This window comes from Phymastichus coffea, unplaced genomic scaffold (assembly GCF_024137745.1).
Source record: "Phymastichus coffea isolate CEN01 unplaced genomic scaffold, Cenicafe_Pcof_1.1 PCOF00072, whole genome shotgun sequence".
NCBI classification, from domain to species: Eukaryota; Metazoa; Arthropoda; class Insecta; order Hymenoptera; family Eulophidae; genus Phymastichus; species Phymastichus coffea.
This window is the reverse complement of record NW_026706883.1, coordinates 371349-397154: the sequence shown is the minus strand read 5'-3', so window position 1 is coordinate 397154 and position 25806 is coordinate 371349. Positions and strand designations below refer to the sequence as shown.

The window sequence follows — 25806 nt, the reverse complement described above, 5'->3', positions numbered from 1 at the left end:
CGTCTCCTCTTTTTTAACACTTTAACTACAACTCTATCAGGTAAAAATGTAGATTAATTGTATTTATTATTCTTCACAATAATTTGCAAAAATGTGGATTATTTTTATTTACCTGATCGGACAAGGTATTCATTCTAGGATATGCAATCCACAATAACGAATTATCTTCCATGTCAAAACTTCAATGCTTAGAAAGATACGAATTTATTAAAAAACTGCGACTGAAGTCTACTAAGCATACATACGATTAGTTGCGTAAAATTCTTCAGCATATTCACTTCCACAAATAAAAAAAGAAACTTTCCCTTTTTGCAATTGAAACGGGCATTTCACCACATTAAAGCTCATTAGCTTTTGCAAGCGAACTTTCATAAATCCCGGTCGTGAAAAGCGCGCACATCGGGGCGCAGCAACAGGTAGTGGCGAGAGACGCAAAAAAGTTCAATAGAACGAAGTGGACTCAGCGCTTTTGTATTCCATGGCAGTTTTCCGCGCGGCCACATGACGGAAGCGCAACACTTACACGATAGTCGAGAGCTTACGTAACGGTGAAAGCACACGACGGTTAGTTGGGAAAAAATATTGCCAAGCCCACGAAATATGGGCCATTTCAGACCCACGATGCAGCCAACTATAGTGTAACAGCGTAACGTTTGTTTTAGATTGGTCTTATCACGGAAGGGATCTCGGTCAAAAAATTAGCGATCGAGAGCGGTGATATAATTTCATTTCTTGGATCTTTCATAATTTTCTTGATAGAAATCGCATTACTATTTGCGCTCGACGGCATTGAAATTTCTCTGGCTACCCTTTCGAAATTGAGATCGTACATATTGAACAAATTGAACGAATGCAAGCATTGGGAACGTGATTCGTAAATTGTTTACTTTGCCTGAATGATAAACTAGTCTCGATTCTCGAAAGAGTTGCAACATTCCAAAAAAAATGAATGATTTTGCAAAAGTATTTCCACACTCGCGTCGACACGTACTTTTGAGCAATTGTCCAAAAGAATCCAACGAAAGACACGCGAGCTGCTTGTAGTGACTTTCATCGGCCAAGATTACCGAAGAAGAGGAAGCGCGCGCGCGCGGGCGAAACTTTCCCCGCGTTTGGACGTTACTTCGCTACCCGATCCACGTACATGCTCCAGGAGTGATGGAGCTCGGCGACGAGCCTTCCTATTCGTATAAATACTTTGCCACAGTGACATTCAAGCATCAGTCTCGCTTAAGGCACCTCCTCGAGCAGCTAATCATCCTCCACCGACATCACCCATCAGACAGAAATGGCCGCCAAGGTGATTTTTCTAGTGAAATTTGTACAAGTGCATTTCTCAGTGAAACATTTGAGTTTGGTCGAAATTAAAGTGTAACCGAGCACCAGACTCCTTTGAATGGGAATGTGATCGATATGTAATAATCGATAGTGTCTGCAATTTGTATTTGTCAAATCTTCACGCTCGATCAGCATAGTGACAGATAGTAAATCCAAATACATTAAAAGCTCGCATTCAATCACGAAGCTCTTATTTGAAATTTCCTTTTGATCGGGTAACTCGTCGATCCGCAAAGTATCAAACGATAAAGTAAAAGGGTTACCGAACACGAAATAGCCCTTGTAAAGAGCGCTATTCAGTTCATATACTTCTAGTTGCTAGACAATTAATTTAAAGTCACTAAAGAAAATACCTGATTATATCGAGAAATCTGTACGTCGATAGTCGGTAATTATACAACGCACCTCATAATCGCGCTTAGAGACAACAATGAAATTGCACACTGTTATTCAGTTTACTCTCGTTCATCAATTGGATTTTTATGTATTCGATTATCTCAATTCACTTAATCGACCTTGTACAATTTGCAGATCACTTTCGTTCTCGCCATCACCCTGGGGATCAGCCAAGCCAGCGTAATACCGGCACCGGTGGCTTTCGGACCAGCTCCTGTAGCTGCAGTTGCGCCAGCTCCTGTAGCATTTGGACCTGCACCAATTTTGGCTAAACTGGAAGAGTACAATTCACATCCACAGTACACTTACGCTTAGTAAGTCTTATCAATAATAGCTTGTGCATTAAACTGGCTAAAATTGAACTAAACCATTCAATAATAATCTTTTGTTATAACAGTGACGTACAGGACTCGTTGACTGGCGACTCCAAGGCGCAGTACGAGACTCGCGACGGCGACGTTGTCCAGGGTAGCTACTCGCTCATCGAAGCCGATGGCACCAGGAGAATAGTCGAGTACACTGCGGATCCCATCAATGGTTTCAACGCAGTCGTACACAGGGAACCCGCCGTGGCCGCTGCTGTTCCAGTGGCAGCACCGGTTGCGCCGATAGCGGCTCCAGTGGCACCAGTGGCAGCCCCAGTGGCTCCAGTGCATGCCCCGTTTTCACCAGTAGCTCCAATACGCGCTCCGTTTGCCCCGGTGCACACTCCGTTCGCGCCGGTAGCAGCTGCGGTTGCGCCGGTCGGCGCGCCGTCTCTACTGCCACCAGCCATCAAGTACTCACATCTCCTGCCTGCGCATCACTTTCACTGACTGAGGACTTAAGCACTAATTACCGTAATAGCATCAGAGCTCTTTAATTTTTAGGCCTAGTCCCCTAGTCAAATGCGAGATGTGTATAATATATAATACGTATTGTGTATAGTAATGCGCCTAGAGTAGGTATGGATTTGTGGGTAATGGCAGTGATCATTGCGGTTCATCTACCATGACAATTGTAATCTTTTTTACTTGATTATTAAAATTTTTATATAAAATTCCCAATTGGTTTCTTTCTTTACATCCTAAGCCCATGTTCAAACATTTGATATTGCATATTTCAATGATAAAAAGATGATAATATTTTATCGCATAATCCCGAAATATGCTTTCATAAACAAATGACTCATACTATAATAGTATTTCAATATCGCAAAAGCTCATGGCATCTTCTACTTCTCCAAAATGAAATGCGGTTAACGAATTGCAATCCATCGAACTTTCACTTCTGCGTGACAAAAATATCGAACGTAATTCCTTTTTCGCGGATCGATGACGTCTTGTACAACTACACATTTGTCTTCAGAAAAAATATAATTTTTATGTACTTTCAAGCAACCTATTTGACATTTACCGTCTTTATGCTATGAATTCAAACAAAGAAATGGTAAGTTGTCGAGCATGCCGCCTCTTAAATAACTGCTCGAGTACATCGCTGCCAAAAGTTACCACACAGTGTCACGTAGTCTAACGAAAAATCGTGCAGGGCATTTTCGTCCATGTATTGGGCAAGCCAACGCGGCTTGAATCATGACATTGAATTACCAATATGCCGATGTCATTAATTGCAATCACACTCTTGGATGTAACGCCTATTATCACTTTCACTCGCTATAATCTTGTTTTGATAGATGTAAATGATTATATAGTTCTAGCTTTAGATTTAATTTGCTAATTGTTCAGGAAGATTTCAATAGATTTTTAGTGCTGATTGTATGATTTTCATTGCTTTTATTGTATTAGAGTTTATTATCTTAGCAGATCAAATTAATTATAAAATTTTCAAATAGTAATGATTTAACAAATACCAAAACCTCTTTTGCAAAATGTGTACCCCGCGCTTTCATTAATAATCATAAAGTATCATGAAAATATTTACTTATCAGAATATCTTTCAAAATTAATCACCAAATTAAGATATCTTACACGATTAAAAAAAACATTTCAATATTTTTTTCTTTTAATCAAAATTCTGCTCGAAATAATGAAAAAAACTATCCTATTTGTAATACGGAATATTCTACCTGATATCCCATCAATATTTCGAGCACACTACCTGCGATGTAACGGACTCAGAATATACCTCCATGTATGTTACCAAATGTAGAGATTAAAGCTAATAACGTTATGTTATTATCAAATTTGAATATGTTGAATAAATAAATAATAGTTATGGATTTAACAAATAATTTTTAAACTTTCACTTATATAAACAGGATGTGTGTACGTTAATGAGTAAACTATAAGAGTTCACATAAAAATTATAACAATATTTTAAGAAAAAATTTATGACATTCAGTAATAAATATTTTTAGCCAACAAGCATAAATAGGTCAATTCGAAATTCGCGTAACATAATCATGAACTACTTCTTACAAATAACTACTCATTCGATCTCCACAAATCGATAATAATCAGATCAATCTTCTCACTGGTTGAATGATATACTTAAAGTACGGCGCCTACAAAATCTTTGCGAAAAATTACTTAAGCAGCACAAGTAATCCTTTAAACTGTCACACAGGCTGACACATTGCACCCTACGTGTAATCGGCAACTGGCGACATATCACAATATCGATATCGGTTTTCGAGTCGCGTATCAGGCGACGTTGGTAGTGTTATAGCGAAGCTACGGGTTCACATGCGGGCGATACGTCAGGGTCGCCGACGCGCAATTGGCATCCTGCACAATACATTACAGTTCTATTGAAGCGGAGGTTGCCCCCGAAATCAAGCGGCGCTCCCCACAACCATACACCGATTGTATGCGATCGCTTCGTGCGTTTGTGCGCATGTCCTGTGTATGTGCGCAACAACTAGATTTTGTATGCTCGGGATTGAGTGTATGCGACCGCGTCGAAGACACATTTCGAGTATAAAAGAAGCTAGGATCTTACCCCGAGTCATCAGTTCTCCAGTGATCCTCTCACCAACAAACATGGCTTGCAAGGTAGGTTGGCAAATATCGACTGGCTGATTTACTGCTTCTCTTACTTTCTATTTTGCAGTTCTTACCTTCTAGGTATTGGCTACCAAATCAATCTAGATATCATCTAGATATGAATATTCTCATAATTTTTCAAGTATCTTCGTTTTATTGTTTTTTAAAAGCTCGTCTAAGAATAATTACCAATTCTTATGATATTGATTTCGATTAAATCAGAGGAATATATTTCCAGACTTTAATGAAACTTCAAAAATTGTAACATCTAATTATTATTGATAGTTAAACTTTAACGACAAACTTTCATTTAATATCTGATACTATATTGATCACTTCAAACATTTACCGTAAAATAATTTTTCAAATAATAATCTAATCGATGGAGAATTTTTTTTCGGACAGTGCATTATCCTTCTGGCAGTAGCAACTCTTGCTAAAGGAGCAGTAGTTCAAGTGAATCAACCGTTGGTTACTCCTGTGGCAGCTCGCGTCGCTGTTCCTGTTGCCGCGAAACTTGAAGAATTAGATACACAACCTCGCTACAGCTTTGCATAGTAAGCCTTCATACCTTAATTTGATATCATGCGCTCGGCCGACATTTTAAAACATCTCTTGCCCCGATTCCACAGCGATGTACAAGACTCGATCACCGGAGACTCCAAGGCTCAGTACGAAACTCGCGAGGGCGACGTCGTCCAGGGTAGCTACTCGTTAATCGAGCCCGACGGTACCAGGAGAGTGGTCGAGTACACTGCCGATCCCGTCAATGGTTTTAACGCGGTAGTTCGCAGAGAACCAGCCGTCTCTGGCGTCACTGCAGTTGTCGAGCCCGTGGGTGTCGCTCCGGTCGCGCCTGCCGCCGTGTCACCCGTCGTACCGCAAGTGCCTACTTCAGGACCCGACTCTGAAGTTGAGGTGATCGATGCCCGTGTGGTTCAGACGCAACGAAATCAGCAAGAGCAAACCGAACAACTCCGAGCTGCTGGACAGCAGGCTAGAAGCGCCAGGCTGCAAGCCCAGCAGATCAGAAGCCAAGTCGGACAGGTGCCCGTCAGAGCGGTGGCTGCACCTCTGGCTCTGCCTGCCGCCGTCACGACCAATCTCGTGGAGCAAAGGGTCGTGGCTACACCATCAGCTCGCGTCACCTTCACCTACCCTTCGGCGTTCACTGCTACGTACACCTCGCCCGTAGCCTACGACGCGCCCGTGTCTGGACTCGCTTACACAGCTACAGTCGCCTGAGTCGATATTTAGATTTTCGCTTTAATACTACTAGATGCTTTACTCGAAGTGTTTTGCACTCGACATCTCGTCTACGTTATGTACATTGTAAGAGTACTTGTTATATATCGTTTCCCAAGATGACATTTCTTTTAGTGATAGTAGTAACCATATTTTTTGTTAACCAAAGTGATAATAAATGTAAGCCTCTTCAATATATATAATCATTATTTTTTCAAAAACAAATCCTACATCAACGTTACAAATTTTTATAAAAAATTTTTCACATTTACATTTTATTTATTAACACCAAAAATACGACCAAAGAAAACTTAAGTCGTTTCTTGTACAAAAGGCCATTATCATTATAAATATAATTAATTTACTTTTATTTAAACATTATACGACAATTCACTAAATAAATAATAAATAAATAAATATGGCGCTGTTCGATACGATAACATAGAAAATAAGTATTTATAGGATTTAATCAACATGCACTAACTTATTTTTTCATGAAAAATAAGAGTAAAAACATTACAATGTGTTTTCTGAGTCATGCAGAGTAAGCTTTTTAGAAGTTCGTTAAAACTTTCTTCCCAGCTCTATTATACGCAGCTCTAGTATACAGTCATGTAACATATTTTAAATATGAAAATAGTCGCTTTCGAAGACAGTTTCTCGATAATTCTAAGTATTTCTACGGTCCACATACTTTTGAAGTGACATAATACGTTGTAACCTCGAACTCAGTTACATTAAGCAAACGCTCCTCTTCGACTGTCAAGTCCGAAACGTGATTCGAATGAAAAATCAATCCGAATATCGCACAAATACTCCAATATAAACCACGTAATTGGACTAAATTTTGTCTTTCTTAGGTGAAAGATTTGCTGAATTGGCTGATTTAAATATACAGATTGATTAATACTGCTATTTTTATTTGTTTTTTTCCATTTATTTCTATATGTATAAAAGAAATTCCAATCTGAATCGATATTTTTAATGTAAAATGTGCATCATACCGCTAAAAATTTATTATTAGTTACAGGTGCTTAGATTGATTTTAAGCTTTTAAGAGTAATGTTACTGTATTAACTGTTGACTTAAAAATGCAATTTATCAATCAATGGCATTTGTAAAGTTTTAAGATCAATTATATTACATAAATTTAAGTCTTCAATCTGCTGGTCTTCTTTGAGCTTTAATTAGTTATCAATCAATTATTGCTATTTGGACTGATATCAATGTTATATGAATAAAAATCCCTATAGTGATCTCAATGAATCAATTAAACCAATAAGATCAATGTTATTATTCTCGAACCGGGTCGATTAAAAATTGGCTATATTATTATATATATTTGAATACTTATCCGTCAAATTTATTACAATATATCAATTGAATAGTAACACCTTTGAAGAATTATATTTCAATGGAAATGATGTAGGTACTTTGGCCAAAATGTAAACACGAGAAAGTATTATTATTAAAAATTTTAATTCATTTTATTAACAAAAACTCTTGCCAGTCTATTTACAATGTGTCAATGAAATCAGTGTCTTAAACGTTAGAGTCATCTCAGTAAACGAGAAACCATTTTCAGTACAATTGGATTCGTTGTCAAAGCGAATCATAACAAAGGAAAAGATCTGATTCAAGAATTTATAAAATATACTGAACAGGGACTCCGAGTCTCGTGGCAACTGCTCGGGGTAAGGTGTAGGTTTGGTAGGCAGGAGCAGCGATTGCAGCAACAGGCGCAGAAACGGCAGTCCTAGAGAAGACTGGAGCAGCGGCAGCAGCAGTAGCAACAGGCGCGGAGGCGACAGCAGTCCTAGCCAACACTGGAGCGCCGTAAACGGGTCTTGGTGCCAAAGGTGCGGCAGCGACAGTCCTGGCGAAAACTGGGGCTGGTGCTGCGGCCACGGTTCTGGTAACGACTGGGGCTGGCGCGGCAGCCACGGTTCTGGTAACGACTGAGGCCGGAGCAAGGGCAGCGGCTTTGGCGACGAGAGGTGCAGCAGCGGTAACCACGGCAGGCGCGGCTTCGACCACGGCTGGCGCAGCCTCGACGACGGTTTTAGCGACGACTGGGGCCACAGCAGCAGCGACAGCGGGCTCGCGCTGGACCACGGCGTTGAAACCGTTAATGGGGTCGGCCGTGTAGTCGACGATACGACGGGTGCCGTCGGCTTCAATCAGAGAGTAGCTACCCTGAACGATGTCGCCGTTGCGAGTCTCGAACTGGGCCTTGGAGTCGCCGGTAAGTGCGTCCTGCACGTCGTAGGCGAAGCTGTACTGGGGCACCGCATCGTTTTCAACTCTGGCCAAAACGGGAGCCACCGGCGCGACCGCTGCTACGGGAGCTGGTGCTATTACTCCTGCTTGGATGGCGCTGAAGCCAGCGGCGAGGCAGAGGAGAACCAAAGACTAAAAAGACAATATAGACGATAAAGATCAAGCCCTCGCAAAAGATTCTTCCATCTAGAACTGCCATTTGGTCGAATATTACAAAAGAAGAATTTAAAAAAAAACACTGGATTCACATGCAAATAAAAAGTCGTTAGCACGGTGTCAATCAGAGAAAAACTATCCGAGTACCTGGCAAGCCATTGCGATAACGTTTGTGGATCGACTCGAAAGAGCTACTGAGGCACTTGACTGTTGCTTGAGCTGCTGTGAGCTGACTGATGACACCGAACACTCGCTACTGGGCTTTTATCATGCGAGGATGTCACAATGGGTGACTCCTCCTCCGCCTTCAGTGTCGTCGTCACTGTCGTCGCATCGATGATGCGTTGCGCGCCTATGCAAGGGTAGACAGTTTGCGATCAGAAATCGCTCCACAGACTCTCACCTTAAGAAGGTCAAGTTGCCCGGCCGATTTTCGCTATTGCGCTACTTGGCACCGTATGTGGAGTCGACGAAAGTGCCGCCTCTTGCATTTCTAATGCCTTAGCACGACTACGAATCATGCTGTACCATAATCACTTATGGCTACGTCATTTTTTTTATTTCTACTTCCAAGATATTATATGACTAGATAATTTCCGTGTTGCATATTAAGGTTCCAACCTATATTTGTAAGATGTAATAACACGAGACAAAATTACAGTGAGATATAACATAAAAGGCAATGCGTAGTCTCAATTCAATTTATGTAAAATTTAAAAATTCCAATTTTAGCAACGAGAACAAAGCTTAAAACAATGAAAAATCGCAATAATTTTTTAGCGTAACGTAGCACATAAAAACTCGACATTTTTCATGTAAGTTATTGATAAGTTAATTTCGAACAAAAATCTTCTATGATAAGCTCTAATGCTTCATAACAAGAGAAAGTAATTACTGGAGATAATTACTACTATTAGTATAGCTGACAAGGATCCTTATCCACCTTATAATCGAAACGTGACTGCAATTCTGTGGTGCGTACACTAAACGTAGCATGTAAATTTGGCTCCGAGTCAATGCGCGTCACCGAGTGTATTCTTTATTTGTCGTACTAACATCGTCGTAAAAAGTGATCAGATTCTAAATCGATTTCGCTAACAAAATTTTATGTTTAACATTACCAGAACATCAGCTTATCATTAGCAGAGTGGAATATTATGCATGAATTCGGTTCCATTTTATTAAAATGTTCAAATTTAAAAATGTACACTCTCATAACATTTTGAAGGATGTACGATCTTAATTTTTAAAGTGATTGAGTTTATGTGTCTTGAAATAAAAATTCTATGGTCAAAATAGATAAAAAAACCATGTGTTCAATTTTTTAATTGAATATTTTAATCTTTGTGAACCTTTTTTTTGTTCAAACCGTATTAACTTTCCGTTATCTTCTTCTTTATTCCGCAGATAAATTTGTTTTTATATCTCTATATCTATAGAGATATAAAATAATGAGAAGGCTTTGTTGTTGAAAAAATTTTTTTTAATTGGAGAAAAACTGTATTTATGACAATTTGGAATATTTAAAATTATAATATTCAAAATAGTTTTTTACATTTCAAAGACATATTTTAGTACCTTGCATCGTAGAAGCATATGTGAATTTTAGTTGGATCTTTGACATATTTTAAAAAATTGGTATTTGCGTTTTTTTGATGTTATGATGAATAATTATGAAAAAGTCAATCATCAAAAAAAAGGAAAAAGAATATCTTAAAGATGTGGAAAATCCCGTATGTGCAATTCAACGTGGACAATTCAATTTCGGTTTACACATTGGTATGCAGACTCATACGTACGTAGCTCGCGCGCCTCGACATTTTAATGGGAGTTAGCATGAGTTGCCCAAGTTTCTCTCACCAAGAGGATACATGCAACGGATGGTCGGTGGGGTGAGACTACGTAAATATAAAATTGTATGTAAACGTAAAATCGTTTTAGTCGTGAACTTGCTTTTATTTTTAACGGTTCAAAAAAATTCACATTTCACTTTCCGATAAAATGAATATAATTCGATTATTATACTTCTCAATAATAAAAATATTCAATTTCTTAAATTTCCATAGAAAACTCACATTCAAATATCTCCGTTGAGAGTCTTAGTTTATAAAGATAAAAAGTTAAGGGTTAAAAAATTGTACTTATTGAATGGTTTATTCAATTGTGATTCCGCAGACAATTACACAGCGTTATCCTAAATCATTTAATGCTTTTCGATTAATAAATAACAATATTGTCGTGTACCCTATAGCAACACAATTTGATAAATCGATACAATTTATAATGTATTGAAGAAATACGTTATATATTTAAAAAATTCGTTATTTAAATATAATACTGAATATCTAGAAGTATCGTAATTCACGAGGTAACGGTTCACTGGTAATGCCTTAATTGTTCTTTATACAGACGACAGCTTCTATCTTCAGCAAAAAATAAAACAGTGCTTGTTATTCTTGTCAAGCAATTGTTAGCGTTCATCTCGTAGCAGCGACCTAGAAATCCACTTACTGCAAAAGCGTTCGACACAGGTGCTTTGCACACTGCGAAATCTTCAAATAACCGGCAGTTTTTGCTCCAATGTCAGATGGGACCGCGAGCCTACGCGTATGCGTGTGCACGCGCGAGTCTACAAGCCATATCGACGGATCTCGGCCGTTGCGCAAGACCGTTATATGCTCGGCGCTCGGCAACGCACAACTGACGAAAGTTCAGTGAGATACAATGCGTGCACGCGTAATCGCGCGCGACCTTCGGCTACGCCGTATGCTTTCCTAATGAGAACCGCACGGGCAGATGTGCAACACTAAAATTACCGATTAATGTCGATTTTCGTTCGTCCAGCTCAGCTGTGAATTGCTAATATCTCAGAACATTATCGGTCATAAAGAATACGATTTTTTGCTCTCTCTTCTCTTTGTTTCGGCATTTGCATAATTGATAACTTTTTTCAAATTTTTACCAGTTCACTGCCCCACAACGGTGTTGTAGATGGAGCGATATATTATAGAATGGCACGTGTATGACGTGTCAAGCCAAACGTATTGATCAACCATAAAGAACGAGTGGTATCAAGACAAACTTCATTATGAAACGTTTGTACAATGCCGCGGCAGTTACATTCCTTTAGTGAGATATCAATCATCAGGTTGTTTTTTCTGACAGAAGCTGTGCCTTGATACTAAAATTAACAAATTCAAATTACCAAGAAAGAAAAAAATTATAACCCAACTAGACGTCGATTATTCCGAACGAAAACTACGTTGCTCCAAATTGAATTTTATCTAACAAGCGAACAAAGGACCTTCGCGAGGTGATAATCATCAATCAACGTAACAACAGTTCCTTATACTGCACAAAACTACAATTTAATAAGGGACACAGATTGATGGTTGGTGAATACATTTGACGCGAATGGCGAAAAAGATAAATGAGCAAAACCAAGCGTCGCCCCGCCAAATCTCTACTGAGAAAATGCGTGTAATACATATGTATGTCGCGCGCGCGGGTACGGTAGCACGGATTTTCGTAACCATGCCTTACTAAATCAATCACCGAACGCAGCTCTGCCTTATCATTTTCAAGACAATTAAATATTGTTCTTTGTTTGATTGTGCATTCGCATCGATTAACATGGGGTAACTGATATTTTCTCATAAACTTTCGCTTTAATGAATTCGGTCGATATATTTTATTTTATAGCTGACCTTTAGCAATAATCTCGAACGCAGTTAAAATGATTGACGGAAAGGTTAAAAAACAAGCAATTGTCTTCTCCAACATGCGTGCGATATTCATGTGAATTACGAGTCTAACAGAATTGCAAAACCCGCAGCGGCTGATCGAAACGAGCACGTACTACTGCTAATGCTAATCTAAGCGATTAGCAAGTAGTCATGCCTGCGATTAGACCGACATGTAAATCACGCGAATCGTGTCTACCGTTCGGTTACATATGATTCTCTTATGATAATTTATAATGGAAAGAAATTTCTCTTAATCATTTGTGATATGAATTATTATGCGCTCAGTTCATAATTTACGCGATACTTTGGCAGGGTCAACAGTTGCGTAAAGAAGGCTCGATCGAGATGTATAGCTACTTTCTGCACTTACACATACTTCAATATTTCAGCGCCTTATGAGAAATTAATTGTTATAACTCTCTGCTTGGTCCTTTATTTATATTGATGTCAATGAAATAAACAACCGTAATTGTCGGTACTATAATTATTGCTCAAATTAATCATCGCATAAAATCGAAGCCTGAAATATATTTTTGAATCTTCCGAAGTGGATAAATTTATTTTATCTTGTATGAAAAGTTATTCTACAAGTAATGTGATTGTTGAGACGAAAAACAGAGAACCGTGTCACTTTCTAAAATGCTCAACTTCTGTAACATTGGAGATCGGAAATACCGCAGTTTATTTTAAAATAATAAATCTTTCGATCTTTGTGAACCATAACTGAAACTACGCAGACGAGGCACTGTTATTACTACTATCGCGGCAACGACGAAACTAAGAAAAAAAAATAATGAACCGCTGGCATCCTTGAGGAAAACAAACGTTTTTCTGTGGTCCGAATGAAAGCAAGCCACGCGTAATCGACGATTGTGCGACAGCGCGTGCTGCAATGAAAATTGCTCACGGGCGCGTTCGATTCGACGATGATGAATGTGCAAATGATTGGCATCGCAAGCATATGACAAGGATGATGAAGCTGTACACGCATAAAGCGCGTCCGTGCTTACCCAATCGTGTGCGCGAGCAAGCGACGATTGTATCGAGCAATTGTGGACCGGTCTCTGTGCCTACACGGCATCCCGTGAATAAACGAAGAAGAAGGCAGACAAACAGGCAGACAGGTAGGCTTTTCCTGCTTCTCTCGTTCCAGGCTTCCAAAAGCTTGCGAAACAATGTTATTTCGGCGCCTCGCATGCCCACTATATAAGCTCTAAGTTTCCCGGGCCACAACATCAGTCTCCATTCGGACACTAAAGCTTCTCTCGGCACGAACATGACTTTTAAGGTGAGTGTCCTAGACGAATTATTCAGTGCATCAGTTCCGTGTAATGTTACGTAGTGCTATCCTGGTGATAATGAGTGAGCAAATAGCATCAATCAAAGACGTTCACTATTTTGTATGTTTTTGGTTTATTTTTTAGACAATAGGCTAGATTTCTTTTCAAAATTCAGTTAAATATTGATAACTAGATTATCATTAGTTTTTATTGTTATTAGTGACTTCTAGTGATCATTCATTCATTTTAATCATATTATAGTAATGTACATACATTAATTTTCTTTTCGTTTTGATAATGTTATATATATACCAAATGTATTATTAAATTCAAAAAATAGGATTTCGATTATGTGACTCGAAAATAAAGAAATTTCGGTAACGACTTTGAGAAAGAACCAGTTATACTGTACCAGTTACTTATTTCAAAAATGTTGTTTCTCGAAACAGGTGTCAACTTTTATATTCGTTAAAATTAGGTCACTTAAAAAAAATTTCACATTTCTGTTTCCGTTGCTTGAGCACATAGAAACTAAAATATTGGAGAGCGCTTTTGCTATTCGCACGTTTCAAATTAACGACACTTTATTTAAATAGTTCATCATCCTTTCGGCCATGGTAACCACAGCAGTGAATGCTGGTCTCTTGCCAGCAGCTTACCATGCACCTTTGACCGTGCACACCAAGTTGGTAGACGCCGAGTACGACCCACACCCCCAATATTCTTTTGCCTATGATGGTACAAATTAAAAATTACGCTGAATTTTTTTTATCCGACTCTTCTGGACAAATTATTTTTTTATGTCATAGTGCATGATTCTCACACTGGCGACGTGAAGAGCCAGCATGAAGAACGTGATGGTGATGTTGTCCACGGCAGCTACTCCCTCGTCGACCCTGACGGCACCAAGCGCACTGTCAAATACACTGCTGACCCTCACAATGGTTTCAATGCCGTCGTGCACAAAGAGCCCACTCATAACATCGCTCACGTCGCTCACATTGCACCTGTTACCGTCCACCAAACCCCCGCTGTAGCGTACCACACTGCCCCGGCTCTCGCTTACAAGACTGTCGCTGCGCCTCACGCCTACCTGTCGCAACACGCATCCCTCGCTTACACTTCCTATCACTAAACGTAGGTCGGGGATTCATTTTCATTTACGACAACTTTTGACGAATGAAATTATAAAAAAATATGTGTATGAATGACGACTACGTGAGAGATTATCGATATATTTGCCATTTATTTTTTATACTCGTAATGTAATCAATATTGAATGAGCATCAAAACTTTATTTTTCATCAAAATAAAATGTATATCTTTCAAAATTTCAAGTTTCATCTTGCTACGCTCCTTTATCATTATATAACTAAAAAATTATTAACATTTTATAAACTAAACCTACCATTTCCTAAAAATATTGTCAAAAAAATTAATGACTAAAAGAAAAATATTTATCTTATTACTAATATTGAAAACACATAAATTTGAAAGCCCTATGAAGCAAATTGGACTGTCATGTGTATGTATGTATGCATATGTATTGACTTGTATTTTCACTTTAAATTTTGCTGACACTAAGGAATATCTAATTAAATACAACTAAGGTGTTGTATATACGGTAACTAAAAAACTAGAATATTCTAGAAAAGCACAAGTTCTTGTCGTCATGTTATTTTTTTTATTTGACTTGGTGTGTTAGCCAAGGTAGTTATCAAACTTTATTGATCTGCGCCATTATAATACGAATGTTGCCCAAGTTTAATATCAATCCAGGTATCTTGTATACATGTGAAATTTACATATCTACACATGATACAAAAATACATGTAAATTTCATCAAAGGATAAATATATTATTTGTTTAGTGTGGTTTATATTTATAACGCAATAAGTTATATAAACAATTTTTACAAATATATTTAATTAACTTCTATAAAATAATAGTTTAACTTATTGACAAATATTGCTTAATTTTATGTTTTATGGATTCTTGAAAAATATTCAATGCAATGAAATTCTAGTTAAGAATTGAATCTTATGCATGCAACATCACTATTTGCTTTTTCTAAAAAAAGCATATAATTACATGTGATATTTGATGCTATTCTTATTTATTGAAAATTTGTAAAATTTATCCCCATAAATACTATTTAAGTGTGCTACTATTTATAATTAAAATTTCTTGATTATCTCAATGAAAGCCTATTTTCACAAATATATGTGAATACTTACATCCAAACGACTGATTAATTATTTCTCAACATTGTTGCCTAACAAACCAAATTTTTGTATGCAATAAAATAGAAAGCAGAGATTATATCCCATACTGCCTGTTGCTATATGCTGCAGGTTACATTCAGAAGGGCTTTTTGTTTTGTTCCGCAGTCTTTTCCTTTTTCTTGTTTGTTCCCGTTCTTGGATTACGCGGGTCGACGGTAGTGGCGCTTGGTCCACTTACGAAATAATTTCGGGTGTGTACCTGCACGTGCAGCAGGCGACCTGCAGCGTTGGTATATAAAGTCTAAGTTACCTCCGAAACTGCATCAGTCTCTCACTGGACACAAACAGTCAACACAGCACAATCAACTTCAAACACAAACAGCAGACATGGCTTTCAAAGTGAGCTCTCTATATTTTAACAATCACAATTAGCAACTTTCTTTTGAATCCTTTTTTCCATAAAGTTAGCTTAAAATAAAATTCATTGAGCAATAATAATTAAAAAAGTCTTTTCCAAGAAATTTTAATAAATTACCATTATTACAGCTCATCGTTCTTTCGACCTTTGTGGTTGCCTCTGTTACTGCTCTTCATTTACCTTTGAATTACCAATCGCACCAAGTACCGCTGCCCTACTATTTGCAAAAGGCACCCCTAGGAATCCATAACATCGGCAATCACGAAGAGGATTATCACCACGACGCTCATCCTCGCTACCACTTCTCCTACGATGTGCATGACCATCACACTGGTGATATCAAATCGCAGCACGAGACCCGCGACGGAGACCGCGTTGAGGGCAGTTATTCCTTGATCGAAGCCGATGGTACCAGGCGAACCGTTAAGTACACCGCTGACAAGCACTCTGGTTTCAACGCTATTGTTCAACGTGAACACGCTCACCAGCCAGCTCTGATCTCTAACAATCAGCCAGATTCTATCTTGCACCACCAATTAAACAATCGTCACGGCCAATCTTACTATTAAAAGACTGCAAGAAAATCCATCAACTCTTCTTGATAAGCATTTGTGAATTTAGCAAATAATTGATTGGTACGATTTACTGTAAATAATATACCAATCATGCTGATAAATGTGTGTTAGTTAATTGTATAATGCTATTGCAATTGAAACTTTAAACATAATAAAAAAATGATATATCTTTATTAAAATAATATTATTTTTTTAATTCTCATCTTTACTTTAAACACCTTAGCGTATTGTAGAAAATGTACGTATATTTTTTCAAAATAAATTACACATTTCGCGATTCTTTAAGAAGTATTAAAAATATCATTTCTAAAAGATTAACTATTTCTAATTAATATGCATAAATACTTTATAAATACTGTATTGCTTTTTTATCGTTGCAAATTTTTAATGAGTTCATCACAATTTTTGTTTTAACAATTGATTGCAGACCGTAAAAGCAAGTATTATTAAATAGGGATCTGAATAAAATTATTTAAATTTTATAATATTGCTAGAGATTTTATATTGAAGATATTGAAGTATTACATTTTTTCTGATATGAAACTAGTCCAAAGGGTAGTATAACGAACTACTATATATACATCATCGAATGCAAAAATACATTTTATGAAATCATCTGTATCTGTTCCTATCTTTTCTGTAACAAATACAACTTTACGATATGAAATTATTTTTGGATTTCAAATATTTTCACTGACACTTAATCTGCTTTTTTAATAGTATATTTTGCATTTAACCCTTAGCTATAGCCCGTTGATACCCAAAAATCTTGTGTTTATTTTTTGAGTATATATGTGTACTTCAATTTTTTTAATTGGTGAAAAATAAATTCCTTTTATAACGGCCGTAATGCATCTTCTAAAATGATAGTGAAAAATAATCTGCGATTTTATTAGTCAAATCCACTATAGTTCATTAAAAAGGGTTATGGAGTGGTTTGGATAAAATATATCTCTATTTGCCAGTTAAAAGTCGATATAGTTGTTTTATGTTTAGTTGTACAGTTTATTTTTAATTTCTTCATAAATCACCACGATATGCGAAATGATTTGATTTATATTATATAAAATATAGAATACAATGAAACTTTACTAAAGTACTATTTTTTTATTTTTGTTATGCAGTTGTAAAACTTTTTCGTGATTTCACTTTATATGTCATACAGCAGTTGAAAAGTTGAATCGTTTTCACCGAAAACTCGTATTTCGTTTTCTATGTACTTTAGCATACAAAAAAACAATCATTACAAGACAAAAAATATTTATTAACTACATAATAAGTGTTTATATCTTTAAGGGGAAAGGAAAAAGAAAGAAAGGAAGTTAGTTACACAATTTTTTTTTACTTTAATAATTTTATTATGTATAGCCTCTTTTTTTCAATGGGTGAAACAAGGTATATCAAACCTGTTGCCCATTATTTTTTCTGATGAATCAATGCATATTAAAAAATACATCTTACAAATTAACATATTTCTATCTAAGAACGCACTGCGAATACCGAAAATAAACAAACAAAACCGATCGGCAATGATGGCTACTACGTCATTTCTTACTCTCATTTTCGTTTTCGTAAAACATGCTTTTCTCTCAGAATCTCACAACTGCTACGGTTTTCGTATGTACGTTATTATTTTCTTATATTCGTCCAGCTCTCTGAGCGGTCGAAAATTTTATTTTCTAATTACATAGTATGGTCAAATAAATTTGCGTTTATTGTAAGCTACTCGAATAAAAAATTTTAAATATAGGATTTTCAGAACAAATTTTTACATTGCGACATAAAAATCAATGTAACAATAAATCAATAACGGAATCTAATATCTTGCATCTATTAAATATTGGAATTTAGTTGTGAATGAAATTAGTTTAGTTTGCTTTGGCATATTATTCAAGTAGTTAAAATTTTAAGGATAATATTTAGTATTTACATTTTCTCTGGTGAATTGCTATTGAATGCAGTAGAAAAATTTGTCTTACATAAGCAAAGTATGTTATATAATACTAAAAGAATTAACTTACAGAAAAACCGTAATAAACTTTCTAGAAAATATTATTTTACTCTTTGCTTGGAATTTTTATAATGAAGAGTAGATGAAATGCACATGAATTAATGTATAATAATATAAGTGAAGTTGAGAAATGTAACAATTTTGTAATCGAGAACTGATTATCAAGAATATTATTGGGTTTTCATTCTATGAGAATATGATTTTTTGAAAAAAATTATTATTTATGATGTGTATGGAAATAAAAATGTTTAATTAAAATTTTTCTTTTATGGAAATTCAAACTTAATAACTGGCTTCTCGTATTTATAACCCTCGTTTGAATCTTGATGGGTGGGATATTCGAACTTAATAGCCGGCTTTTCATATTTGTAACCTTCATTTGAATTCTGCTGAAAATTATGATGTTGAATGGCTTGTTCGATATCTTGATTTTGCTTAATTATTTGGTGCTTTTCAATGTCGAGGTCAGCTCCTGCATTTTTGTGTTCAATCTTATGGTGCTCCAATAAAGGTTCATTGTGTAGTTCAAAATTGATTTCTGAGTGTCCAACATTGTGATTTTCATGATGGTGCTCTTCATGATGTTTAATGGGCTGAATGTGCTCAATTCTAATTTGAGATTTTTGGATTTCACCATCAGTCTGTCCATCACCATGACTATGTCCCCATCTATGGTGTTGCACAATGCCTATTTCGGAGTGACCGTGGCCTTGTTGCTCATGATGATGATGATGGTTCCCAATTTTAGAGGAGTCGTGATTTTCAATTCTTATTTCATGGTGAATTGGTTCAAGATGGCTAATTTTTTGATGATGGATTGGTACTTGTGTAATTCCCTGATACTGGATTGGTTGGAGATATTCTAAATTATGCTTGTATTGGTGGATTGGTTTGTGATAAGGTTCTATTTTTACCTCTCGTTGTCCGTGATGGAGTTCTTGATGTTCATAACTATGTTCCTCGTGTTTGATAGGCAGAACATGCTCAATTTTAATGGCCGATTTGTGGATCTCGTCTCTGTCGTGTTCCTGTGATCCATGATATTGTTCGAAGTTTATTTCCGAGTGACTATGTTTATGATTATCACTCCCAATTTTAAGAGGCTGGTGATGTTCCAATTTGATTTCTTGATGCTGAATTGGTTGGTGTTTAAGTTTAATTTGATGTTGCTGCTCGAGTCCTTGATATTCGATTCCGTGTTCAATTTGCCGATGTTCCAATTGTTCAGATGTATGAATCTCACCTCCATAGTGTCCATGTTGCGAGCTGTGATATTGATCGAAGTTTAGTTCAGAGCGATCATGTCCAAGTGACCCATAATGTTGGCTCTCAATCTTAAGAGGTTTACGTTGATTAACTTTGATCTCGTGGTGCTGTATTGGTTCATGGTATTGTTCGAACTTGATTTGTGAGTGTCCGCGGTGAGATTCTTGATTTTCAAAATAAGGTTTATTATGTTTAATAGGGTGGTCGTGCTCAATCTTAATTTCTGATCTATGGGATTTACCTTCATGGTGCCCGTATTCTTGCAAGCCCTGATACTGCTCAATGTTTATTTTAGAATGACCAAGACTATGTTGTTGTTTGATTTCTATAAGATTTTGAAGCCCAGAATGTCCTTGTTCTAAATATGATGATGACAAACTATGCTTGCCAAAGTCGTGAGATGATAATTCAACATTCTTTTGTAATTGTTCATCGCCGCTGGCAAAATGACGAAGACCATGAGTAGTTAGAATCTTTGGCACTTCTTGGTGAATTTGAGCGTGCTGTATGATTGGTTTTTGCTGGAAAATTGCGTTGTGATTAATCTGCAAATAATTTGTGTCTTCCTGATGACTCGAAGCTTTTTGATGGTTTGATAACTGATTGAGACTTAAAGCTTCATGATGGTTCGATAATAAATGATGACGGCTTGAAGTTTCATGATGATTGGACTCAAGATGACTATATTCCTTATTTATAATAGCATGAAAACCACTGTGTTTATCAGCGCCGTATTCAACTGTGCGCTTAGAACCATCGGGTTCTACAAGAGAATAAGTACCCTTAACATGATCACCATTGCGAAATTCTTCCTGGGATTTAATATCGCCGGTATGATGGTCTTCTACTTTGTAGTGAAACTTGTATTTGGGCTGATGATCAAAGTGATCTTCATGATCGTTTTGGTTGCTAATAAGACCAGCGTTGACTAATGTCAACAAGCTGGTAAGAAAAACAAACTGAAAGCGAAAATTATTATTAAAAATTGTTTCAAAAAGTTTTCGTTCTATTACTATTTTTAATGACGATCAAATACTTTTTTTACTGTGGCATATATCACACATTCTCACCTTAAACATATTCGCAGACTAGATAACGTTATGCACTTTGATAATTTGTAACTTTATTAGAACGCCTCCGCCACAATAAAATTTTGTTACAATCGTTGTTTCTCTCATGAAATTCGGGAGATCACTGTGCACTTTGAAGGCCGGTCCACCGCGTATTTATACGGGGCTGAAATTCCCAAAAATATATGCACCTTAATACGTAATGAGACGAATTTGTCGGCTGTTGCACCTGATCGGGGGGCCCGACATCAAGTTACATAACTGTCGAAACTGCAAGTCAATGCAGAGAATGGCACTTTCAGGAAAAGGAGGAGGCCCAGTTGTGCGAGATAAAATGCCAAAATGACTTTCACCGAAATGCTGATCCACTGTGCAATACGTGGGCTAACCACTTGCGGTCATGCCTTAAAAAATGTGTACTATAGGAAGTGCTGTTGGTTGTGCAAATTATATCATGTTCTACTTTTTGGTACCCCAATATTGTGTCCCGAATTCCAGGTGCACGACCATTCTTGAATGCTCGATATACATGAGATCAAGTAATCATGTGCGGTTGGGAATATACTATCTGCGTTGCAATAAAAATAGAACGAACTTGTCCTTCATAATGTTATGACAACGAAATATGTTTAATTTTCAATGTCCAGCAGTATTGAACTGAATATTTGAAATCTTAGATTTTCATCGAAACGAATGAATATGACTGATATGCTCTACAAACCAAAATATATAAAATACATATATAAATTACTTAAAATTTTTCTTGTAACATACTTATTACTAGTTTCTCTATTTACACTTATTTAATTGTGTGTTATTTTTAAGTAATAAGCTATTTTGAAATAGAATAATTATTAATAATAAAACGATTTTGAAAAAATAAAAGGTATTATCAAAAAAAGAAAGGCAATTTTTCTGCTAAGGAGGTGATGAAAAGTTTCTAAAAAACGAAACAAAGAATTGCGCAGTCATAAAACCGAAATTATTACGTAACTAAATCGACAAAAATTTTCCAGATGACAATTAATGCACAGCATCTTGCACATCGAGTTCATCAAATCGTATATGAAAAAAATATGTAATCTACTAGGTAAAATAGTTTGTAATAAGAACCTTAATAATGAATGAATTATAGTTATAAAAATATAAACTTTATATTTTTACTTTTAATTATAAGTAGTTTCTATCAAGAGTTTTAATCATTTATTAACATGCCTCATTGAGAGAAATATTATATTATGTCTTCAATCCATGCAATTTAAAAATGAGTCAAATTAAATGATTATTCACTTTACGACACAGTCATAATACAATTTAATAAAGTAAAAAAGATCGAAAACGATCTACACATTGAAAATGAATTCATTTGACCCTAACGTTCAAAATGTGGGATTACAAAACAATGTTGCTCTACTCTCAAAAGATAATAGAACAAAATAGAAATCGACAAAGTCGTTACAAAAACGAAAAAGCGCAACTTATACTAATCAATTGTTCTTCAGTGAACCTTTTGAATAATGGAAATTACGTTGCTTGGATTGAACATGTTTTTGTGACTCATTGACGCCTTCACCGGCATTACACATTCGGTAGCGATATCACTCGTCTTGAATATGCGGATGTCTAGGTAAAGTGAAGCAATTTTCCAATAGCATACAGTTTCCATAAATTTGTTGTATTAAAATGTAATATTATTTTTAACATATAAGCAGATTATTCAATCACAATTCTATAAATGTAATTTTGACAACCATACTTCGATCATTATTGGCTATAGCTATGCTAAGCTGGCTCCTATGAAAAATTTTTATATCTCACATGCTAACATTGATACATTATAACAATAACACAAAACGATGGATTACGATTAGTTACAATTTCGATGACGTTATATAAGTAATTAACGGTTTTATTATTTTCCATTTTCAGATCAACCTTGAACCAAATAAGTAATGATACAATTAGTTTCTGTGATCATTAGCGTAGTTATCTACTATACACCGGCACCGTGTACGAGAAAGCTTGAATTAAAAGAGTAATAAAGAAAATTATCGAGAAACTCGTTTGTCACGAGTTACAAAGCTTAATTTGTAAGTAAAGAATTTTAAGATTCTGTTTGTGCAATCATTTTTCTTAAGTATCTTCATGCCATAAAAATAACTTAGTATCTTGAACCAACATATACATTGATAGGAGAGTCACGACTTTGTTCGAAATTATGAAAATTTTAATAAGTCGACAAAGTTGCTCATGAGTTTGCCATTTCTCTTTATTTTGCAATCATAAAGTAAGAGCAAAAATCAGATAGCCCTGTACTATTTTTTAATTTTTTACGACACTCAAAATAAGAATACACGTGAGTATATGTCAATTTGCACGTAGACCAAATGCAATTTTACCAACAAAAGTTGGAATAAACTTCAATCTTTACCTGAAATATCAGCTGTACGCTGGTCGCGGAACATCCTTGCGGCTTCCTCGCGTAAGTGGCAATAAGAGATACTGCAACGGCGAAGGGAGTTGAGCGGAGAAAGGCACAGTTTTTTATTTTCTCCTCGAGAGGGCATCATCAAGGTAAACGCAGGCGTGGTCGGCATTACGTTACGCGGGAAAAGACAAGAATGGCATCGTGCCAGCGCAATTTTATAAATCGACATCCAAGGACAAGTTATCAGGAGTTTGATTTATGAGTTGAGGGGTACGCTGATTTATATTCCGCGAGATACCTGTTTCGAGAGTGCAGGTGGTGAACTCACAAATTATCGAGAAAACATAAACGAAATGTTATGAATGATTATAATAAGCATAAGACAGGCTATTCAAAATAATGAATATTCTTGTGGTAACTCGTTAACTTGACAAAGATTTATGAAAATAATAAATACATTCGATAAAATATTGATATTTTTACTTATCTGTGTATTTTTTTTCATTTCTTTCTTTAGCACGCTTTCATGTAAGAATTTTAGCGTGTTGCATCTGTGCTTGTAAGCGAGTATTTTATCTGTGGATTTTATCCATTTATTCCATTTAAAAAATGTGATTGCATAAAAATTTTTTCTACGCAAATAGCATTAAAACCGCATATATGTTTGAGACCGAATAGAAAAAAATGACGTTTAAACTGTTAATTGTAAAGTATCTTTGAAAGGAAAAATTGTAAGAAGAACCCAAACTTTAGGTTTGGTAATAGATTTTATTGACTCTTGATGGTTTTGTGGTCAAAGATTTATATATTTTAATAAATAATGTGGAGCCGAAGTACAAATCGAAGGTACCGTTTGTCGCCAGGTATTCATGTAGCCAAAAAACGATCTAGATGGTCAGTTTTTAGTAGAAAGACTTGATGATGGGTCCGGAGCGGAAGATGCCCGGAGCGGCGTAGCTGGTGAAAGCCGGGAAGGCAGGGGCAGCAGCCAGTGGCAGGGGAGCCGCAGCAGCGTAGGGAAGAGCCGGGGCAGCCACGGGCAGAGCAGCTGGCAGAGGAGCAGCGAACCTGGCAATGGGTGCCGGGAAGGCTGGGAGAGCGGCCTTAACAGCGATGGGGGTTGGTGCCGGGATAGCTGCGGGGATGGCTGCGGAGATGGCGGCTGGGGCTGGGATGGCCACTGCAGCTGGTTCCTTGCGCACAACGGCATTGAAACCGTTAAGAGCGTCGGCGGCGTAGTCTACCACTCGCCTGGTGCCGTCAGATTCGAGGAGGGAGTAGCTGCCACGGACAACGTCACCATCGCGAGTCTCGGCCTGATGTTTAAAGTCGCCGGTGATCGAGTCCGCCACTGTCAAGTACAACAGAGAATGAAATTTCCAGAATCGGATAGCTCGTGATACTAATTATCGAACGTTACCATTGTAGGTGTAGCTGTACTGTGGGTTGGGGTCGAACTCCGCGTCCGACACCTTAGTTAGGACCTGTCTGGCAACGGGGGCAGCCAAGAAAGGAGTGGCGATCGCCGCGGGGGCTGGCAGAAGGGCTCCACCTTGGGCGCAGGCCACGAGGGCAGCTAAGACGACGAACTACAACAAAAATTTTTCGTTTTATCATCAGATCCGGTGAATGTATAAGCTGGAAGACGTAATTGGCGCGAAACCTTGCAAATAAACGTTTTCAAAAGCGACTTCAGTGTCAAGTTCGAATGCCGCATTCTCTTTCGACTGGCTGATGCAAGAATCACGTGCACTTATAAAAATGTATTAAAAAATAAGACAAAATTAAAAATGACCTAGTTTCTATCAGTTGAGAAATTTCGGTGAAAACGCGATAGAAAAGGTCAAAAAATGACGTACTGCATGTTCGCGACCGATGAATTCGGCTATACAAGAAAAGAGAAATGAAAACTAGAGAAAAGTAAAAATCGGACGAACAGGTATGAACGTCTTCGCCAGCAAATAATCGATCGGAATAGAAGCGCGAATGGATAAGCAGTTGTAACTACGAAGGAAGTTAACGGTTACTCTTTCAGCCCCGTGAAGTACACACCTTGAAAGCCATTGCGGTTAGCAGAAGATCGGCGTGATCAACTAGTGAACAATGATGCCTGGTCAACTGCGTCGTGGAACTTATATACCCGAAGACGGATGCCGAAACAGCCCCACTCGAATTCTGCTGCGTGCATGCAGAAACGTGCAAAAGCTCGTTGGATGCGTAGGGTCGCTCTTGAACTTGGCCGGATGTGCCACGAGACGGCTCGCCCCGCCCCGCAGTCGTAGCCGCAGCAGCTCCGGGAGTGCTCGGCTTACCTTCGCCAGGGGAAAGGTGTCCGCCGCGAAAAAGACAACGACGCTGCAGCGTACTTGAACGACCTTACCGCTCTTG

At 37.2% G+C, this 25806-nt stretch overlaps 6 protein-coding genes and 1 pseudogene across 6 annotated transcripts; 4 read left to right on the top strand and 3 right to left on the bottom strand.

The window, feature by feature from the left end:
- Positions 1 to 1288: 1288 nt before the first annotated feature.
- LOC131667975 (larval cuticle protein A2B-like) lies at positions 1289 to 2549 on the top strand. The gene is made up of 3 exons (XM_058941761.1): positions 1289 to 1300; positions 1870 to 2048; positions 2132 to 2549. Exons 1-3 carry the CDS (start codon positions 1289 to 1291, stop codon positions 2547 to 2549), a joined length of 609 nt encoding a protein of 202 aa, XP_058797744.1.
- Positions 2550 to 4715: 2166 nt separating this feature from the next.
- LOC131667974 (cuticle protein 21-like) lies at positions 4716 to 5963 on the top strand. The gene is made up of 3 exons (XM_058941760.1): positions 4716 to 4727; positions 5124 to 5275; positions 5351 to 5963. Exons 1-3 carry the CDS (start codon positions 4716 to 4718, stop codon positions 5961 to 5963), a joined length of 777 nt encoding a protein of 258 aa, XP_058797743.1.
- A 1644-nt stretch (positions 5964 to 7607) lies between these two features.
- On the bottom strand, positions 7608 to 8558 carry LOC131667973 (cuticle protein 21-like). The gene is made up of 2 exons (XM_058941759.1): positions 8547 to 8558; positions 7608 to 8375 (listed from the first exon to the last, which is right to left on the bottom strand). The coding sequence occupies exons 1-2, from the start codon at positions 8556 to 8558 to the stop codon at positions 7608 to 7610; spliced, it is 780 nt and encodes a 259-aa protein (XP_058797742.1).
- Positions 8559 to 13421: 4863 nt separating this feature from the next.
- Positions 13422 to 14560, top strand: LOC131667972 (larval cuticle protein A3A-like; annotated as a pseudogene).
- A 1477-nt stretch (positions 14561 to 16037) lies between these two features.
- Positions 16038 to 16637, top strand: LOC131667971 (larval cuticle protein A3A-like). The gene is made up of 2 exons (XM_058941758.1): positions 16038 to 16049; positions 16197 to 16637. Exons 1-2 carry the CDS (start codon positions 16038 to 16040, stop codon positions 16635 to 16637), a joined length of 453 nt encoding a protein of 150 aa, XP_058797741.1.
- Positions 16638 to 18920: 2283 nt separating this feature from the next.
- On the bottom strand, positions 18921 to 20999 carry LOC131667970 (LIM domain-containing protein A-like). The gene is made up of 2 exons (XM_058941757.1): positions 20991 to 20999; positions 18921 to 20879 (listed from the first exon to the last, which is right to left on the bottom strand). Exons 1-2 carry the CDS (start codon positions 20997 to 20999, stop codon positions 18921 to 18923), a joined length of 1968 nt encoding a protein of 655 aa, XP_058797740.1.
- Positions 21000 to 24320: 3321 nt separating this feature from the next.
- On the bottom strand, positions 24321 to 25513 carry LOC131667969 (larval cuticle protein A3A-like). Its single transcript, XM_058941756.1, has 3 exons — positions 25471 to 25513; positions 24839 to 25007; positions 24321 to 24769 (listed from the first exon to the last, which is right to left on the bottom strand). Exons 1-3 carry the CDS (start codon positions 25480 to 25482, stop codon positions 24321 to 24323), a joined length of 630 nt encoding a protein of 209 aa, XP_058797739.1. The 5' UTR covers positions 25483 to 25513.
- Between the last annotated feature and the right edge of the window lie 293 nt (positions 25514 to 25806).

Bases quoted from the DNA above. Each gene is read 5' to 3' on its own strand.
- LOC131667975 (XM_058941761.1), top strand. The intron at 2,049-2,131 runs GTAAGTCTTATC...TTGTTATAACAG, and splicing joins CCACAGTACACTTACGCTTA to TGACGTACAGGACTCGTTGA.
- LOC131667974 (XM_058941760.1), top strand. The intron at 5,276-5,350 runs GTAAGCCTTCAT...CCGATTCCACAG, and splicing joins CCTCGCTACAGCTTTGCATA to CGATGTACAAGACTCGATCA.
- LOC131667969 (XM_058941756.1), bottom strand. The intron at 24,770-24,838 runs GTAACGTTCGAT...TGTACTTGACAG, and splicing joins GTACAGCTACACCTACAATG to TGGCGGACTCGATCACCGGC.